General features: G+C 37.4%; 1 protein-coding gene across 12 annotated transcripts in view; it reads right to left on the bottom strand.

Moving 5' to 3' along the window:
- Enox2 (ecto-NOX disulfide-thiol exchanger 2) overlaps positions 1 to 21,019 on the bottom strand; it is a 309,809-nt gene extending 288,790 nt beyond the window's left edge. For 6 of the 12 annotated variants that reach the window (XM_058571364.1, XM_058571386.1, XM_058571359.1 and 3 more), the window contains exons 1-2: positions 20,822 to 20,996; positions 19,460 to 19,519 (exon numbers count right to left, since the gene is read on the bottom strand). Coding sequence is in view for 1 of the 12 variants with exons in the window: in XM_058571356.1 (XP_058427339.1) it covers positions 5,649 to 5,670 (22 nt within the window). In the remaining 11 variants the exon portion in view is untranslated. The other 6 variants (XM_058571373.1, XM_058571379.1, XM_058571371.1 and 3 more) reach the window with 5 other exon arrangements.
- Between the last annotated feature and the right edge of the window lie 289 nt (positions 21,020 to 21,308).

Below are 21,308 nucleotides of genomic sequence, written 5' to 3'. Positions count from 1 at the left end.
TGTTTAAGGGGATAGATGTTTTGGCTGATTTGAACATTTTACAGTATATGCATGTGTTGAAACATCACATGGTACCCCATTAATATGTACAGTTTATATTTTATATTAAAATCAATTTAAATTAAAAGTATCACATAACTTAAAACCATGAAATAAAAATAAAATTTCTAATTATCATTTTATGTATACAGATTAATTTTCTTGTATGATTAAGTATTAATATATGTACATAGGCAAGTCTGTCTCTCTCTCTACAAAAGTGAAAGGTTATTCCACAAAGACAAAAGAAGGAGCTTTGAAGGTATAATCAAACCATGCAAGGATGAGTATAGAGGAAAAAAATCAAGAAGAAACAGAAACAACTCGTTTTAACCAATATCCTAAAATATCTACATAAAACAGAAGCAATGTACCCATTCAACTTCTAGAACTCTTGGGCTATGGTACAGCTCTGAACCTGGAGCTAGCAGAAGAGGAGAAAGACCTCTTTGTTGGTATAGCTGCACCTAATATTTATGTGAGAGGTAACTATGTGCAAGATACTAGGCTTTGCTCTAAGAAATGAATAAAATATGGTTAATGACCAAGAATTGAGCCTACTGGGGGATGACAGACAATAAGTACTATGATACAGTAGCAGATGTGATTTGAACTGAACCTTAAGGGTCAAGTGGCGCTTAGAGATGTGCAAGAATAACAATATAAATATTTTGAGAACAGCACAGAGAAATGTACAGAGCTTAAAAATTTGGGGTGTACCCAGTGACCCAGAAGTGGTCTAGCTACTAAATAAATAGGATATACATTGCATGGTATAGTGAAAGATCAGGGCGTAAAGGCTTTCTGGGTGGCTGGGATGAGACCATGGATGATTGTGAATGCCCCAAATGGGCATTCACATATTACACAGTGGTTAAGAGCATGGGCTCTAGGGACAAGTTTTTGGAGATCAAACCTTGATTCTGGTACCTATTAACAATGTTACCTGGTAGGCAGCTTACTTAAAGTCTGGGTCTCAATTTTTCTAAGCTTTAAATGGAAATAATACTACCTACCTAATGGGAGTCCTGGAAAGTTGATGAGTTCATATACATAAGGTATTTACAACATGGCCCTGCACAAAAAAACAAAATCCTTTAGAAAATTTCTGAGGACAGGAGTGACAGGATAAAATCTGCATTTAGGAAAAACCCTGTAACAGCTATGCATAAAATGGAGTGGGGCGAGAGTAGATGCTGGGAAGATGTGTTATGATTGGTCATTTGGCTGCATAGAAGAAAAATTACACTCCGGTTGGCAATGTTTCTTGTTGCAAAAGGCTGAGAATCAAGATAGAAGCAACAGAACATGAAAGATTTTTAAAACAAAGCCAAAAATCTGAAGAACATTAGTAGTGGCAGTGTTTTAGAAACTGCTGGGGATGCAATGATCTTCTATGACTCTGTGAACAGAGTACCAATGAGGAGAGGAGGGTCAGAGAGAACGGAAAAAATCTTTAACAGTCTGGTGAGGAGACAACATTGTGGTGGCACAAGTCTTCCAAAGTCATGGACAATGGTATATCTGCTATGCATGGCACAGTTTGGGCAAACACCTTCAATGAAGTGCTCTTAAAGACACACCACATATTACACAGTGGTTAAGAGCATGGGCTCTGAGGACAAGTTTTTGGAGATCAAACCTTGATTCTGGTACCTATTAACAATGTTACCTGGTAGGCAATTTACTTAAAGTCTGGGTCTCAATTTTTCTAAGCTTTAAATGGAAATAATACTACCTACTTAATGAGAGTCCTGGAAAGTTTTTGAGTTCATATACATAAGGTGTTTACAATATGGCCCTGCATAGAATAAGGATTCAATAAATGTTATTGTTTACAATATGGCCCTGCATAGAATAAGGATTCAATAAATGTTATTATTATGTATATGTATGGGAGGGGGGACACTAACTGTGTTATGCTTAATAACCCTTGAATGTATCACTGCTATGTTTACAGGATGTCAATCATTATAGTTTAGCAGCCCAAGAGGCATCTGCAGTATAAATGTCCTGCATAGACAGCATCCCTTGATTATTATTCATAATGAATACATTAAGTCCTTTTTTGGAAAAGGTATAAATTAAGTAGTTAAATTTATAAATATTCGTAGTGATATCCTTAAGCTAGTGCAAGCAGGCTCCAGCACACCATTGGCTAGTGTATACTAACCCTTATACTCCCATCCATAAGACCTGCCCTTCATGCCTCTAAAATACACTTACAAGTGTATAAAGAGGAAAATCCACCAGACAATTCAACTTCACTTCCCCAAACAACCAGACACAGAAATCTACCCCTCTCTAATTTATCCTGGCCTCAAACAGTTCAGGGGAAAAGTGATTATTTTGCAAATGATAGCTTTTTTTCCTTCACCAATAAGAAAATGTCAATTTCTTTAAAAGCCCCTATAAGCTCCTTTTTTTCATTTAAATTCAGAGTGCTTGTTCCCAGGAAAAGCATTGGCACGTTAGGGTGTTAGCCAGAGCTTCCAACTGCACAGAAAATTCTATCTGAAACCAACTTTAATATGGAGCTTCCAATCACATGCCTAGTTTTCCTAGTTCTCCCTTCTCTAATACTGACCTATTCCCCACAATTCCCTCCTGTATTTTTTTAAGTGTCAAAGATCATTTAAGTTTAAAGAACAATGAAAGGGCTTTCTATTGCCCTCTTCTCCTTTTATCAGAAGGGAATAATATGTCCTGCTTTACTTTAAGATGCACTGAAGTATAAAAATACCATCTGAGAATAAAGATAAATTCTCATTATGAGGTATACAAGACAATATATACCCATCACCATCTTTATCATCTTCCTAAAAGTCTCATGAACAGCTTATAACAATATTTGCCCTATCTCTGGCTCATTTTATTGATAACATTCTCAGATATTGTCAAATGCTGTAGAAGAGTTATCCTTCTTTAAAATTCCATTTTTCCTAAGAGGTTTTACAAAAATTTTTTCTAGAGACCTAGTAGGAGTTACTCAAATACCTGGGTTCATTTGCAGAATTGATAGTGCAGCTTTAAATAACAGTCCCTTTTTCAGTAGGACAGAAAGTAAAAATTTTCCTTAAAAGTAATGGATTTAAAAGTGAGATTTAAAATTGAGAATTTAAAAAGATGGAAAGGCTGACGAGAGAGAGAAAAAGAAACAAAGAGGAAAAAAGGAGTGAAACTGAACTAGCTATATTTTTCATTTGATCTGGACAAAATATTCTAATTTTAAAAACAGTGCTTGACACTCATGGCCAGAATATTTTAAAATATACACATATTTATGAAAACAATCTTATAAGATCACTGAGCAGAATACTGAAATCAATTAGCTTTTTTAGAAGGAAAATATTTCACATTACCTTTTGTATTAGACAACATTTTCTTTCCCCAAAACTTCAAATTTCTATTTTTATTCATATTGATGTATACATTAATCAAAATACTAGTGTATCTTAAGTATCTATAAAAATTAATGTGGAAGGCACTTAAAATAAATGTTGGATTAAAATAGTTCTGAAAACAATCCCTACAGTTCTATCAAATAATATATTTTTTTAGTAAATAACTCAATTTAGTCTTCTTGAATAGTAACGTAAGTCAAATTTACCCTGGTCTCATCATGTGAGAGACAGTGTCATGTAAGAAAGTAAAAACTACAGATTTTTAATCAGATACTATAACCTATGAATTCAGTCTTGTCACTTATTAGATGTGAGACATCAGGCCAGTTACTTATCCTCTGAATCTCAGTTTTCTTATTTATAAGATGAGATCATATCACTACTGTTGTCACCCGGATTGTTATAAGGACAAACTAAGACAGTCTATGTTAAATCACTGTATAAATGATTCACATAACATTCACTGTGATTCAATAACCAACAATTATATTGTAATTATAATTTTAGTAGGGTAAAACCATTAAGAAATTAAATATGTATTCACTATTGACACACAAATAAAATTCAGTCACAAAAGTCACCTATTTGGGTTTCATGTTATTCATTAGGTCACCTTGGGATTGAGAGATGGCAAGGAGATAATGTCATCAAGTATTTTAACATAAACATTTTTATTATTATAGAGAAGTTTTTCACAGTAATTCAGTAGCATAACAAAATCCAGTATTTTTCACTGCCAGAAACTTAAACCAGTAACATCAGTCCATGAGAAACCTCTATGTATTGAACAAAACAATATTTTCCATAAGAAATATCTATTTAATTTTGTAGTGGAAAAAAATAAGAAAGTCTGTGGTTTTAACCAGATGAGAAAAACCTCAACAACTTCTCACAATCAAACATACAGAGATGGCTCTTCCAGAGTCAAGCATGCATTGGAGTATAGGGAAGACATCCAGCAAGCACAACTTTCCAACACTTAGCAAAGCAAACCAACTGATACCCAAAGAAGAAACCAAAGCTATAAATTCAAATAAACGGGCTGCAGGGAGACTACACAAACCTGCTGTTGCTTTAATTGCAGACAATTCAATTCAGCAGCTGTTGGTCCAGGCACTAAGGTTCACTGTATGCTCTTCAACGTAACCTTGAAATATTGTCACTCACTCACTTCTCCACATCATCTGTATGCTGTCCAATTAATGAGGAGTGAAATCAACTGTCAAACCACACATCAAAACAGAACATGATCTTTTAGCTCTTTAGCACAGGAACACAATATTTTAAGGATAATAAAGCAAGAATGGAGATGAAAGTCCTTGACAATAAATGATATTCGAACATATCAAAACATGTGTTTGGAGAAACTAAGCTTCTGTTCCATTCTGTTTGCAAGAAAGTGAAACTTTCTCAGAGTTTTTCATTTTCAAGGGTCCTTTCTTTCCATTTAACTGCTGTATAAGAAGCTTTTCGAAAAATGTTCACAAATATCTGATCAGAGTCTTTAAGTTTTTTATTATTATGGACCAGTATTTTTCTGACAGCCTACAAGAATACTTAAGGGACACTTCTGATCTAATGATATTTTATAATACAGATGGTTTGAGGCTGGCATTTTTAGCCTTGCTGTTTCCAACACTTTTCCTCTAGCAGGAGAATAAACAAACAATAATATATAATGTTCATCAACCTGAATTTAATAATGAAATGAAAATAAATAAAATTTACCAAACAGATGTGCTCTGGAATGCTTCCTATTTGAAGTTTTCTCACTCTTATCCATATGACAAATCTACACAACCAATTAATAAAAACAGGAGTTAAAAAACTCAAGAGAAGCACAATAAACTGTTTAAATTTTGCTTTTTGCTTCCAAAGCACTGTGTCTTCTGTGCAAACACTCTAAGCTGTATCACATACTACCAGTTGCAGACCTAAGACTTGAGAAATTCAATACAACAAAACAGCAGAGAAGCGTGCACAATTTAGGGATGGGACTAACAATTTAACAGAAAACCCAGCTTTTACCCAGCAATCTGCTACTAACATTATAGCTAGGGGCAGGCATATTTTATGCAGCTATTTTGTTTAGCTCATTAGAATCCTATTTGTCCTTCAGTACAGTTGAACTGCGAGGAAAAAAACAAGAGAGAAATGCACTTTGAAACAAAAGGGAAATTTCAGATAAAATGAAACATACTATACCTGTATATTGTACCAGGAACATTGTGACACTCTTCGGGGAACAGTTTCACGTTGTATCCTACTGTGAGTTATTCTCTCTTTACCCTCTTCTCTCCACAAAAAGAAAAGCCAAAGCACCCCAAGTCCCCACTACACACTATCCCTAACCCACCTCCCCATTGAGGAAAAAAAAAGCCACAATTCAGCTCAGATCCGATGCTTCTGTTTAGCTCAGCTCCAGCCGAGCAACTGAGCTCTAGCAACGGAGCATAGGGAGGTGGATTCTGATGCCAGTAGCACTTCCATCCACTTCACTTACACAAAAGCAGGCAGTGGAAAATCCAGGAGCCTTGAAGACAAGGGCTGGAACTGGCTTTTATGAATTGCTATTACTGCATGTGTCACCATCCATCTCCAATGACGGACACTTATAGGCTGAATTGGGAGTGGAGGGGGTGGGGTAGAGGAGGTTGGAGAGCAGGTGGAGAAGCAATTAGCAGTATGTTCATCGGAGAATTCGTTCGGGATTTCATACATCAGTGCCTAAAGAAACAGCATGCAGTTGACAAATCAGAACTTTGCGATTTGCATGCCTTAGAAGAAATCTTAGCTCTCAGCTCTAAACAAAATAAAGCTTGCCCACTCTTACAGGGCACAGAAAGTCGCCCCTCCAATTTCTCTTTCCTCTGGCTACCCTTGTTCCTGGGAAATCAACATTCAGAATGAATATTTGCTAATTTTCCCTAAAGAATTGTATTTAAAAGGCTGGAAGCAAAGGAAGTATAAAGAAATTAAATTCTATTGAACATGACATCTCTTAACAAAAAAGCAAGAAGCTAATTATTTTAAGCTAACTTTTCATCCCTAGTCCCATTCCCCAGGTGCAGCTTTCACACCTATAATCAGTGGATCACACAACTTTCCTGCATATATTTAACACTGAAAAAAATGTATGGCTACCTAAAAATAGTTCAGTTAAAGTCAAGGTAAAAAGCCAAGTGCTCGGGATAAAGGATCCACTTGTTAGTTATAAGAAGTCACTTTACCTGTAAGTGCTTCAGTTTTACTCATCTGCTAAATGGAAGCACATTTTCAGACATATTTTAAAATTAATCATGAGTAGGAACAAAAAGCAGATAGTTTCTTAGGGAGGGAACACGACACAATCGAAGGAGCATTGGGAGTGGGTATCAGGAAACCTGAGTTCAGGTTACAGTTTTATATCTTTCTAGCTGTATGATCCTGGATGAGTCACTTAACTTCTCTGAGCCTAAGTTCCCTTATTTATAAATTGAAGATAATACTACTTATCTTGATTGCTTCATGGGATTATTGTGAAAGTTAATGAGATAATGGATATGACAAGACTTTTGTCAGTTATAAAGGGATATACAGTTGTATGGTATTATTATTACTACACAGAAAACAAGTTCTGCTTAAATGATTGAAGTGAGGCACTTCTATCACATAAGGCAAATAAAAAGAAAGGGCCAATATAATTTCATTAAACATTGCTTCACTCTTCAAATTTTGAAATTAAAAAGAACCAGTTTGTTTTTAAAATTCCACAAAAGGGGAATTTTTTAAAAATTTAAAATGTGACATATAATAAGCATCTTAAAGAGACTGGAGCCCTCTAATTCTATCTTTCATTTCTGGAAGTTGGTCCATTTTTCTTTATATGTTCTGGTATTACACCTCATCTAGGATGCAAACTATGGGTCAAGCACCTCCTTTTGTTAAATCTTTCTATTTACCTGGTACATCTTCTCTGTCCAGTGTGTGAGAAAGGATTTGAATTGATTAGCTAAATCTAAATCCACAAGGTAAAAATCCAAAGTCATGCTTTATGAGACTCCAAGCTGCCTTGATACTACATATACAGTGACCAGCTGGCTTAAGCTGGGACACAATTTTAGCACACGAAGTCCTGGGGTGGCCACACCTGGGGCACTAAATGATCCAGGCAATGTTTGAAGACCTTTGGTTCAGCCAAATCCCACATGTCCTGATTTCCATCTGTATGATGGTTACCCAAGTGTGTGTCTATCCACATGGACCAAATCTGAAGCAATCAAAAAAATTGTGGGGGCTATAACAGAAATATCAGATGTCAGATCCTCTTGGCCCCCTCCAGTGCCATCTGTGTCCTCAAGCAAGTGCTTAGCTCAATTCTTGCAAGAAGAAAGAAAACTTTTTTTTCTAATTGCCCTTTTGAGTATCATTGCCACTACTAAAAATGCCATTAAAATATATATCCAAAATCTATATTAAATCAATGGAGAAAATGGAGTCTGTGAATCACAAAGCATTAAGTGACTGGTAGCTAAGACCAAATGAGCCAATAAAATGGGGAAGAGAAGAAGGAGCTAGGAGGAAAGAAGTGAAGAGAGGTGAAGAGAGCAGAGAAGAGAGGAAGGAGAGGGAAGAATAAAGAGAATGAATCTAAAGTGAGGACTAACTTTCTAATCAGAAATACTTGCTAGGTTCATCCCAAATCTCACCTCCTCTTAGAAAGATAGTAGGAATAGCCCTTTTACTACCACAGCTGCAACTCTAGCTTTCTGTTTACATAAACAGTTAAGAATTCGAAAAGGTACTGGCAGCCCTAGCATCAGAACTTGCTATCCTGTGGCATGCAGAAAGCCAAGCAGGCAGGATACAGTTCTTCAGAGGCCTCATCACTACAACTCTCTACCACAGCTTCACTTGTGGCATTATGGGCCACTAAGAAAGGTGTTAGCCTAATTTCAGGTTTTGCAAGGGGGCCTACCCTAGACTTTCACAGTGGTAAAAGAAGAAACAAAGGCTGTATTGCAGGATTATGCTGCTCTGCCTTTGAGAATTGCAACTAACTCCGCAAATTTAAGCTTAAAATTGACATTCCCCAAATTCTTCAGAAGGTCCAAAGTAAAGGGAAAAGGACAGGGAAGACAATTTTAGTTAGTTTCTTTCCCATAGTCAAAATATTAGGCTCATATCAAGAAAATGACTGACAGAGTCCCAAAATGCAATGAGGTGGAGGCAGCAGTTTCAACCCAGATTGGCAAGAATAGAAATGAAAGCATCAGAGCATCCTGATAAATACACAAACATAAACACCAAAAACTGTTGCAATGTTTCTTTATCCTGATGTCAGGTTCCATAATGTAAGCACTAATGGTTTCCTAAACCACCCAAGCTCCTCCACAAAGCTGTCACCAAGCATGACTGATCTTTTCAAATGAATTCCTGTCATTAGCCACCTTGAATTCTGAGTATTTTTGTCAAAAACAAAAATCCCAAAGAAAGATTTCAAAGAACCAAGAATTTGAACCAAACCATGAACCTAAACAGGGAGAAACAACACTAATTTGCTAAACCTCAAACAAAAAAGAAATGTTAACAGTTTGAATGCAATAAAAAAACTAGTGAAATAATTTGAACCAGAACAAAGCTTCATATTTTCTGAATCAATCAAACTTGTACCAATCCCTGAGAGTCCAAACAGTTCCAGCTCTTGTGAAGAGCACACTTCAAGGCTTGGTTTCACTTGCTTGAGAACCCATAGATGAACCAAAGAATGAACACTAGAAAAGGAGTCAGGAGAATTGAGCTCTACTAATTTTTTTCACTGTTTGAAATTGTTCAAGTCACTTCTCTCATTGACTCAGCTTGCTTGCCTTGAAATGCTGGGATGGGTTTGCCAATACCCAAATCTAATAGTCCATGCCAATTGTAAAATTTAGTCTAGTGCCAAAATAGATTATCACAATTTGGCCCTAATTTCCAGGAAGCAGAGAAATGGACCACCTGAATCCTCCTAGGGTTCATGTTTCTAGCTTATTTTGAAATATGGTTCACATGAGAGTTGGCCACTGTTCTTGTTCAGCCTTGGGAATAATCAACCCTCAAAAAAATGTTTCAGGAACAGTTCATTTTCCTCAAGTGAAAGCTACAGGTAAGAAGTCTGGTCCCCACAAAAAAAGAAGAAAAGAATGAGAGTGATCTAGAATATGCTGAACACCTATTGCATGCCAGGTGTGGTATGGGATTTTACATAAAAATATTTTTAAATTGTAGGTAGACACATTATATTTATTTATTTGTTTGTTTATTTATTTATTTTTATGTGGTGCTGAGTATCAAACCCAGTGCCTCACATGTGCTAGGCAAGCACTGAGCTACAGCCCACATACAGCCCCAGCCCCACATTAACTGTTTTAATGGGTCCCCACCATACAGCTATATGCTATATTTTATAAGCAAGAAAACTTAGGCTAACTGATGTTAAATGACTGTGACAGTCACTTGACTGGTTAGTGATGGAACTAGAACTGGGATTTGAACTCAAACAATCTGAATCCATTACTATGCCAACATTTTAATGATTAAAGACATATTTATTTCTTGATTCAGTGATCCAAATTGGACTTGCTTAGTGAATATGTCACATTCTGAGTTCCCTACAGTGAAAGTAGACTTCCTTGCATTTATACTTGGTTGGCTTTTTTTTTAATGTCATCTGACAGTGTTGTACAATGGTTACAGCTACCAGGCTCTGGAGTTAGACAGACTTGAATTTTCTGAATTCTGGCTTATGGAAAAGACCATACCAAGGCTCAAATTTTCTTATCTGGCAAGTGGAGAATGAACACTACATTATCAGGTTATTGGAAAGTATCAATGATGTGATAGCAACTAGCATACTACTCAGCACAAAACCAGTGTTCAATAATGCAGATTAAAGCTATCCTTGTATTTATAAGCAACACAACAAAAAAAAAGATTATAAGGAAAAAGGAAACTAGTATTCATCGAACTCAAGTGCTCTTTGGCTGTAACATGGAGTTTGAAAGAGATTTTCAGTAGCCTACCTACACCCTCCAAAGTCAAACTATATCTTATGGTTGAATTGCATATTCATGAAGCAACATGAATAATTAATTAGTGGTACCTAAGAGGTAACAAGGAGAGTTGTCATGTGCTCTGCTAAGCAGCAATTGTCCCTAGTTTCTGGGAACCTCTCCTTATAAAAAGAGGGCTGGGAAGTAGGAGATAGAAGTACTGAATATCTGAGGCATCCTTCTTCCCTGGTGTTTCAAGCCCTGGCTTCACTTCCTCCCATGTGCCTGTGGCCTTCTCACTCCTTTTTTCTCCTCTTCCTCCAGTTTATTCTGGTTTTATTGTGTTTCTTTACTGGCTTTTTCGCTCTGTGTCTGCTCATCAGCATCAACTGGTATGTATGAAACATATGCCTGGTGCTACACAAGGTGAGATGGAGGCCTTTCAAAATTTTTGATAAAAGAACAAGTTCCATGGTCAAAAAGATTTCAGACACAAACAGAGACCAGAGTTCTGGCAACACAGCCAATGCATGTATGACTGAATGATTTGGTTGATTCAGAAGACAAAATAGTTTGTTCATCTAGTTAATAATATGCAGAATTCAGAAAGTATTGGCATTGCAACTCAATTTGAAATGCATAAGATAGATAAATGGATAGATTGGTCATAAAAAAACAAGTATAATGTTAATTATAAAATATAAATGATGAGCATCTGTGTGTTCATTATAGTTTTTCAACTTTTCTGTCTATATATTTGAAAATTTCATAATAAAAGGTTAAAAAAGGAGAGGGGGTAAAGGATATGGCTTATTCAAATGCAAATGCTTCAGAACAAAATAATCATATTTATATAGAGAACCATAAGGCAAACAGGGAAAAATAGTAAAAACTGGTGAATCTGAGTGAATGGTACATAAGACTTCTTATGTGATTCTTGCAACTTTCTGAAAGTTAGTTTGTTTCTAGACATGGGGGTGCACACCTGTAATCCCAGTGACTCGGGAGACTGAGGCAGCAAGATCACAAATTCAAAGCCAGCCTCAGCAACTTAGTGAGGCCCTAAGAAACTTAGTGAGACCCTGCCACAAAATAAAAAATAAAAAGAGATGGAGATGTGGCTCAGTGGTTAAGTATCCCTGGGTTAAATCCCTAGTACCAAAAAAAAAAAAAAATTTGTTGAAAAATTAGCCCTTTCACATAATGTCTCAATAAACATTTTTAGTACAGAGGGTATTAAGTCAATAATAGTAGGTATGTTGGAAATAAGGGTGGGGGACAATGATAATCAACCCTTGGTGCCTTGGGTGTCCTGCTATATGCTAGGTACTTGGGAGAACCCAAAGAGGTAAAATACATAGCTCCTGCCCTTAGTAAGCTCACAGGGTAGGTGAGGGAATGCCAACCAATATCTCAAAGAGTAAATGGCTGGACCAGAATTCTAAGAGAGAAGTATAAATATTGGAAAGGTAGGTTAGAGCCAGATTGCAGAGAATGCCAGGCTGAAGAGTTTGAATAATAGGAAGCCATTTATAGTGTCTGAGTCAGAGAAAGACAATAATCTAAAACTGATTGGCCAGATAGTACAATTTGGGCATAGATACCTTCAACATGTATTTGTTTTATATTTATATACTTCTAGCCCTTATACTTACTTCCCATATCTGGACATGAACAATGGGGATTTTCGACATTCTGGATGCTATCTATTTTTCAAATACTTCCTGACATTTCTTCAGCCTCTCTCTCTTTCTCTCCTTTGGCCCCCACAGAGAGCTGACCAGTGCCTGCCTTGGCCCTGTTGACTCAGCAAGCAATAAATACAATGTTTCTGCAATGAAGCTATTGCTCTGAAACTGATTTCCTTCATGATAATCAAATCCCAATTAGTGCTGGGATCACTGATTTGAATTGGAAAAAATGAATATTCAGCTAAGTAGCATGTAAAGGAGTACAGGAAGATATGGCCTCTGTGCAGAAGGAAACAATTATTCAAAGTGACCTCTGTATATTAAAAGAGAACCTAACAAAAATGGCATTGTTGAACAATGGCAAGTGATTAGGATAAAACCTCTCAAAGACTACCAAATTAAAAAGTGGACTTACTCTGTATCCTGTATCCCCCCTCCATAAAGCCCATCCTCCAATACAATCATGTTATTCCCCTCTTTCAAACCATGTGCTGGGTCACCCCTACCAACAGGACAATAGTCATGTTTCTTAGCATGTTTCTTCCTTTTCTAACTGGCCATGGGACATCTTTCCAGATTCATATCCTTCTTCCCACATTCCCAGTGCCTCACATACAGTATCTTACCTTATTTTAAACTATTTTTTCATGTGACTTTCTTGTATGTTAATGGTCCCTCTGCTGGGAATCCTTGCCTATCACCATTCTGTCTACCTAGAGTTTAGGCAATGCCCACTCATTCTTTATGATTCAGCACAATTAGTCTGGTCTGTAAGTTTCCCACTCCAGCAGTAATCCCCTCCACCATATCCACAGGGCACCTGGTCCATACATCTCTATTTCAGCCCTTTTCACATTAGAATATGATAACTGGCTTGAGTGTCCACCTATCCCCCTCACTAGAAATATGAGCTCCTTAAGAATAGGCAGGGATTACATCTAATTCCTTACTATATCCTCAGTGCTTAGCATAAGGTCTGGTCCTATATATGTACTCAATATCTATTCAATGGATGAGTTTGAACATTAAATGTCCCTTGATTTCAAACTCAGTGTCTCCTGAAATGTGAAAATTAGAATCTTATGTGACTTACCAAAATAATCATAGTGAAGTATGTTGGAGGACCCAGCTGTAGAAGAAATGATAGGAGAACAAGTCATGGGGCCTTACCACACACAGTTTCTATCCCAGGAAATTCTCACTGGCAGTTGTTAATAAAAAGAGCAGCTGGAAAAAGGGCCCTTACTGGGGATTTCCCCATCTTTATCTTTCACAGGTCACCACTGAAGCAATGCTGTTTATATAACGTTCTCCATACAGTGTTTCAACCCTTTTGAATTTCAGCCAAACTTTCATTTGATTTGAACCATCCCTATAAATGGGTAGTCACTGAATGTTTTCCAATTCTTATTTTCATTTATGATTTTTATGCCAAGAAATAATATTTTTAAAAGACCACTGAAAAACAGAGCACCAAAAAAGAAAAGGGAGGCAAAGCTGATAACAAATAAAAATATCTCCTTTTTCCTTCTAGATTGTCAATCTGTTTCATCATACCTCCCAGCTTACAATGCTTTATACTACATTATTAGTAAAGGCAAAAAAAAGGAAAATTAAGACTTCAGCAAAACATTATACTTTGCAGGCAAGAAATAGAGGAAGTAACACTGAGGACTGGAATATAAATGTTTAGACATATGATCAGTAGCCACTTCTGAAAAGTAAACATCAGGGCTGTTTTAAACAAATAACAAAAAGCAATTAGTCCTTTCTATACATTAAACTGAGGTGTATGTTGAATTAAAAAAAAAAAAAAAACATAGTCTGTCTTGATCTTCAAAAATGTCAAACTGGTAAACACTTCACTTTTTTGTACATATAAATCTAAAAGCCAAGCCAAGCTTGAGGAAGATTTAAGAGACATAAAATTTGTCTGAGGTGTCTGCCAAATCTCTGCAGCAGAGACAGAAACCCTGGAAAAATTGACACAGTCATAACTCTCACAATATCACCACCAGGTTTGTACAGAGCTAGATGCACAGAAAGTCACTGTTCCTTCTCTCATACTGTTTGTAAACAGAGAAGTAGATCATTTGCTTATCAGTTATCTGGTGGATCATTTTTGCCTAGATGTCCCATAAAGGAAAGAGATAGGGAAGAGGGGAAAATGGATACATTCCCATTGGCACACAGCCCAATTTTCAGCTGAGTAAATTTTTACTTAGATGTTGGGTCTGCTTGTTAAAATCTTCTTTCTTTCATTTAATCTTGAATGTTCATTCGTGTGTGTATGTATATGTGTGTGTGAGTGTGTGTGTGTGTGTGTGTGTGTGTTTTCTCTTTCTCTTTCTCTGGCATTAAAAGGAGGTATTTTTGAATATCTAGTGTATATTTTTACATAGTAAGCCTACAATAATTTATAGAATGATTTGAAACCCTAATTATGATTTCTATATTCCAATCATTTGTTCATGGAACAGGAGAACCACAGATTCTTTTAGAGTATTTAAAAGGGATAATTTCTTAAGAAATAATATTAGTTTATTCAGATGATTCACGCTTAGAACTTCTGTCCTTTAGAGATCATTTAATTTTATAATTAAAACGGATACTATCTGTGAGGAAAATGAAGGAAAGATCACACTTTAGGGTCCTAAGTGACAATATGATCACTGATACACTTCTGTAGAGAAAATATGATATCCTACATTCATTCAATTGTATGCCATTATGGTAATCCACTACATATGTGTAAGATCACTTAACAATGCAAGAATATAGTGCACACATGGGCTGTATTCTGTAAATAGGATTAACTGTGGAATTCAACCAAGGTCTTCCCTGGGGACAGATTGCTGAAAAATACATCTACATGACATTTTAAAAAATAAATTAACCAATGACATCAGCTCCCATGAGACACACTGTTTCCTGTACATTCAATTCTATCACAGTTTTCTGTAGCTCTCTGCTGACATCCCCATCCCAGCACAGAATCTCAAAACCAAAAGAAAAACACAGCAATTGGAGCTAGTCCATCTCTCTTGCATGAAGTGTTACATACACAAAGGAATGATTTTTGTACATTAGCACAATGTGATCCATAACATGGTAAGATTGTGTCAGTCTGAGGCTGTTCTTGTTATATTGTGGTCACATATAACTTACCCAAGGGAATGTACAAAGTCTGTATTCATGCTGACAAAGACCAGCAGGGATTGTAGGAAAATGAAGATTGCTGAGGTACAGCAGGGACTTTGATTTTTTTCTTTAAACAATGCTCTTTATTATGATAAATTTTCTTAGTTTTACTTATTGAAATCAGTCTTCCTCATTTGTAAAATAGGAATAACTATTATATGTATTTAATATTTTTATTCTGAGGAGTAAATTAAATACCAGTAGATTGCCTGGCACACAAATGTTAACTCATATAATTCACATCAGCATTTGTCTAACATGAACTAAATACCTGTTATGTGTTTGGCACTGGCATCAGATCCCAAGATAAATTGTAGGAGGAAAAACTGATGCTGGATAGGAAAGCAGGGAGCTCATTTTCAAAGGTTTTATAAGCCAGTTTAAGAAGTTTGGATATTATCCTAAGGACAATGGGCAGCCGTGAACTATTTTATTTAGAGGCCACATAAGTTCAGATTTGTGATTTATAAAAATCATTTTGTCAGTATTGGTGGAAAATGGATTAGAAGGGAGGCAGGCTGGAGCCAATGGTAAACCAAGCTAGATGTGATGCCTACATATGACCTACATTAAGGCAATGGAAATAGGGGTAGACATGGGAAAAAATTGATAATTTTAAAAAAATAACAAATATTGGGGCTGGGGATGTGGCTCAAGCGGTAGCGCGCTTGCCTGGCATGCATGCGGCCCAGGTTCGATCCTGAACACCACATACAAAAAAAACAAAGATGTTGTGTCCGCTGAAAACTAAAAAATAAATATTAAAATTCTTTCTCTCTCTCTCTCTCTCTTAAAAAATAATAACAAATATATAATTGTAAAAGATTAGACAATTAAAATATGCAAAAGGTAAAAATAGAAGTCATACATAATCTTACCTTTTATAACAAACCCTTATTAATATTTTTATGTGTACTCAACACTTCAGGAATTTTTTCCGTGTATACACAGATGTGTGTGGTGTGTGTGGGATATGTGCATGTATTGAAACTGGAATCTACCACTCTGTACTGACAGTTTTATGACCTGAATTTTGTCTTAACATATTATAAACAAATTTCCATATCATTAAATATACTTTAGTAATATGAACTTACATAGCTACTTAAAAATTCATTCTATAGATGAACCACAATTGGTTTTATTCTAACCCCTAGTATTGGACATTTAAGATGTTCTTTTTTTTTCTTCTTTTGTTTTTGCCATTATTATAAACAACTCTGGGATAGGCATGCTGGGAGCAAAATTTTTGGAAACATTGTGATTATTTCTTCAAAACAGAGCCCTAGAAATTGAATGGTAGGTTATTTCTGATAATTTGACAAATTGCTCTCCAGAAGGGCTTTATCAAATTCTGTTCCACTAGCAGTGTCTCTGACTAGGAGGAGATGGATTTGAGAGTGATTCCTAGAATGGAATCTTGGGTAGAGAGGAGGAGTGTTTCCTGGCAAAGTATTGGGGCAAGAACAACATGAACTTGTCAAAAGGAGCAAAGCAATGGGCAGACCTAACAAGTGTAAATTGTGGGAAAAAATGTAAGATAAACAAGGAAGAGTGGGAAAAAATAAGAAAATTAACTAATGAAATCACGGACATTTTATTTACTACTTTATTCAGCAAGAGTACTAAATGTAGCTAACAAGTAATCTTGTCATGATATTTGGTTCTCTGTGCTACCAAGGGCCTGAATTATATTCATGTGACTACATCGGTTCATTCTTTACATCCAATAATCACTGCCTCTCTTCTAATCCATTTTCCACCAATACTAACAAAATGATTTTTATAAATCACAAATCTGAACTTATGTGGCCTCTAAATAAAATAGTTCACGGCTGCCCATTGTCCTTATCTACTATATGCCAAATGCTGTTTCTGGATACTACATGTATGGAGATGAATGAAACCTGGTCCCTGCCCTCAAGGAGCTCACAGTCTAGTGGAAGAGACAGAAACATCCATACAAACAGACACAGTGTGGTGCAAGCTGGAATAGAGGTAAGTGTAGGGTCCTGTGGAAACCAGAAGCCTAATCTTGCATTGTGTGTGCATTCACATGAGTGTGGTGAGGGGTAACATATCATATTCATATTCTTTATCAGTGTCTTGAATACATGATCCACTGCTCTCAAGAATACTCAATAAGACAGGAAGAATGATTATGTATAATCAAAATCAACTCTTAAACAGTGAAAATAGCCTCCACTGTTACATCAATGCACATATAAACATAGCATGTTTTGGTAATATTATGCTTATTGTAGAATAAAAAAGATAACAGACAAGTGGTGCATATGGACTTCTAAAACAAATTCTGTTGACACCCATATGATACTATTCACATCTACCAAGTCCTACTAATGCTGTCTCCTAAATGTTTCTCAAATCTGTTTCTGTTCTCATGTGCCACTACTCTCAGATCCTTTTCATCTCTATAGAACAGAGCACCCACCTCCTAAAATGGTCATGTCTCCCTCCAGGCATCCTTCCTACTGACATCATCCAAATAGGAAAATATGATCATGGAACCCCTCTTCCAAAACACTTTCATGTTTTTTTGGTTGCCTATGTATAAACAGTATTTATCACATTTTGACTATTTGAATATAACTTTGTGATTTTTACCATATTCACATAATTATTGACTTAACATTTATCTTTAAAGCACCTTAAGATTGTTTAATTTTGTTTTTATTAAATCAGATCCTAACTAACCTTCATTATATTTATCTTTTAAAAGGTACATTTAAATATAAAACTAATAAAATTTAAAATGTTTGTAAAAATATAATGTAACCACCACTTGCAGATGCACACATTTGGTGAGCCGCTGGGCCTAGGGGGTCATACCCAAACTTCTTAGCATTGCATCTGATTCTTCACAAATCAGCCCTGATGTATCTTTCCAGATTCTTCTACCATTATACCTTGCTTCTCCCAAACAATCTTCATCCAGCCATGCTGAATTTCTCAATGTTTAACAAATACGTCCTACTCTTATACAGCCACATACTGACCCCTAAGAATTGTGGGCACCTATCTCCCCAACTAGACCCAGAGAGAGCTCATACTTTGTACTTTGTAGTACCTCCAACAATTTGTTTGGGTAGAGGTCATGGAGGTGATCTAATCACCCAGGTCACTTTTTTTCAAAGGCTAAAACAAGGGGCTGGAGTTGTAGCTCAGCAGTGGAGCGCTTGCCTTTTACATGTGAGGCACTGTGTTCGATTCCCAACACCACATATAAATAAGCAAATAAAGGTCCATCAACAACTAAAATAATATTTAAATAAATAAATAAAAGCTAAAATAAAATAAAACCCAAAATGCTGTCCAGGCCTAAATCGCTCAGAGGCATGACATATTTTATAAAGAGAACCATCTAATTCAGAACTAGCCATACTCACTATAGTTTTGGCAGACACAATTAGCTATGGTTGCAATAGTAGTTAAGCTAATTTGATTTTGGCAGCTACTTTACAGCAGATACATTCTGATAGAAATTCAAAGTGAATCATTTGGATTTCTGCCAGGATGATCAACCATACTTCATAATAATCTCTCTACTACAAATGGAAATTCAAGAAGAAGAAGAGGAGGAGGAGGAGGAGGAGGAGGAGGAGGAGGAAGAGGAAGAAGAGGAAGAGGAAGAAGAAGAGGAGGAGGAGGAGGAGGAGGAGGCAGAGCAAACCATGGTGGAAAGAGCATTGACTTTAGAGTCAGAAATCTGTACACTACAATCCCAACTAGCTCCTTATATTCTATGTGACATTGACTAAGTATTTGTTTACTCTCTCTGCATTTTAGTTTTTCTTCTAGGAAAAAAAAACTGGAATAGTACATACATTGTAAGACACTTAAGATAATGTAACAAGTACTTATGATGATGCCTGGGACATTATATGGGTTCAATAAATAGCAGTCATTATTGTCACCCAATGAGAAGAATACATTGCAGGTAATCTGCTGAAGAAGGAAAGCAAATGTATGTCTTAAGAAAATAAATTTATGTCACCCGGCTTTCAAATTGAGAACTACAGATTGTAGCTAAGAATAGCCACCAACAAAATGTCTCTAAGACAAGCTTCTTCTTAGATTTAAATTAAACTCACACCTGGAACATACCACCACACTTCTTTGTGTTCTTCAAGAATTGATTTCAAATCAGGTTCCCCTAGGATGAAAAGAAAAATCACCCAATCTTAGTTTTTTTGTCTTTAATTTTATTTGATACAGAATAATATCCAAACTATGTGGATTCTTCAAAGTGCCATGTTATTATGATCCCAAGTTTTTCAACACTATTTCCCAATATATTCCTGCTGACACCTCTTACTTCAATCTGGCAAGCCCACCTGTCACACAAAGACCCCTCTTCTATCCCTTTTTCTTAAACTCCAACCCCAGTAGCAGGAAGCATTTTCTCTCTCCTCTGCTCATTTCAAATCCCCTTTTCTCCTTTGAAGCCCAAATTAAAATTAACCTCCTTCAAAAAGCCTACCAAGATTGTTCTGAAAGACAGTTGAGTTTCAAGGTTTCAGCATTTCCTGGGTTAGGCTTCAACTCCCATAAATTAACCCCACAACCCCTATCAGTATGTCCTTTCACTAGCCCCTCAGCACTTTTTGCGTTTGTAACAATACAATAATGAATACAGTCTGTTTCACACAGTCACTCTATTCTGAAGTTTGTGTGCCCCTAAATGTTCATCAACATTAGTGATATCGGTCTTTGCTGGAAATCTCTAAACCCCTGGGGTTTTTAAATAGGTCTAATTTGCCTTTCAGTCTCCCAGGAATACTGCACTGAACATTCAACACATTATTTCTTTAAAGCAAGATTCCTTCCGACGTCAGTTCCCTGTCCCTTCTGGATACTGAAGGGAAACCCTTTCCACTCCAAAGTCCTGGTTAGGGAAGGGGTGGGTGGCTGGAAGGGTCGGTAAAGACATGGGGATCTTTTTTTAATCCCACCACTGAGGTAGAAAGAGAAATTTGACAGAAAGTCACGTCCCGGGCATGGCAAAGAATTTCCACACCCCCAGAGAAAATGGGGAATGTTTGCATTGGGAGGGGTGGATGCCCGAACTTGAACTGCAATTCAGGCAAGCGGTCACTCAACTCCTGTAAGCAGTACGAAAGAGTCTAGACGCCGCCTAGGGAAGACCCTGTCACGAACCCTAACTTTGGTCCTCTTGAGAGGCAAAAACCAGGGTGGCGGGGTGGGAGCGGGACCCGGACCGCTTTGTGAAGGACAAAGAAAACAGGCAAGTTGGAGGAAAGAGCGCGGGTGCGCTCCCGAGACTTGAGGTTACTGATCCTCACCCCCTCCTCCCGGTGCCGACACCCCCTCCCCTGCAGAGGCGGAGCTGGGCGGAGTTAGGCACTGAAGACACGGGCCCCGGAAGCACCCTCCTTTTAGACCCTTCAGTCCCACAGTCCCCAGCCACAGCCATCGGGCTTTCTGCCTCTCTGACCTCCAGCTCCCCGGCTACCGAAGCGCTACTCCTTAAACAGCCGCGGAAAATCGAGCGGGCGCGGCAGGTCCAGGGCTCGAGTGCCCTCACCGCGCCCCACGCAGTAGAAGTGTCTTCTCCACTCCGCGTCTCGCGCTAGCCCGCCTAGGCCCCGCGCTCCGGCCCAAGTCTGTACTCTCACCTACACAGCGGCCGTTGGGCCACCTCCTATTGGTCACCAGGGAAGCCTGGGGACCAAGCCCTTGTCCTCATGGGAATTGTAGTTTGAGGTCGCTGGAGGCTGTTCTTCCTGGGAGGGGCGGGGATCCAATACTGGCATTGGCGGAAAGACGCAAGTATAAAAGGATTGTGGGAGATCGAGTCGAGACCCACTTTTTCCGTGTACCCACAATTCCTAGCCCCTCCCCGCTTCCACTTGTCTTTGGAGTTCAGACCTAGGAGGGTATTATGGGTGTTGTAGTTTGGAGTGCACTGTACTAACAATTTC

This window comes from Marmota monax, unplaced genomic scaffold (genome assembly GCF_021218885.2).
Source record: "Marmota monax isolate L192 unplaced genomic scaffold, Marmota_monax_Labrador192_F-V1.1 WCK01_AAM20220418_F8-fsc00054, whole genome shotgun sequence".
NCBI classification, from domain to species: domain Eukaryota; kingdom Metazoa; phylum Chordata; class Mammalia; order Rodentia; family Sciuridae; genus Marmota; species Marmota monax.
The sequence above is the reverse complement of the archived record's forward strand: the minus strand, read 5'-3'. Positions and strand labels throughout refer to the sequence as shown.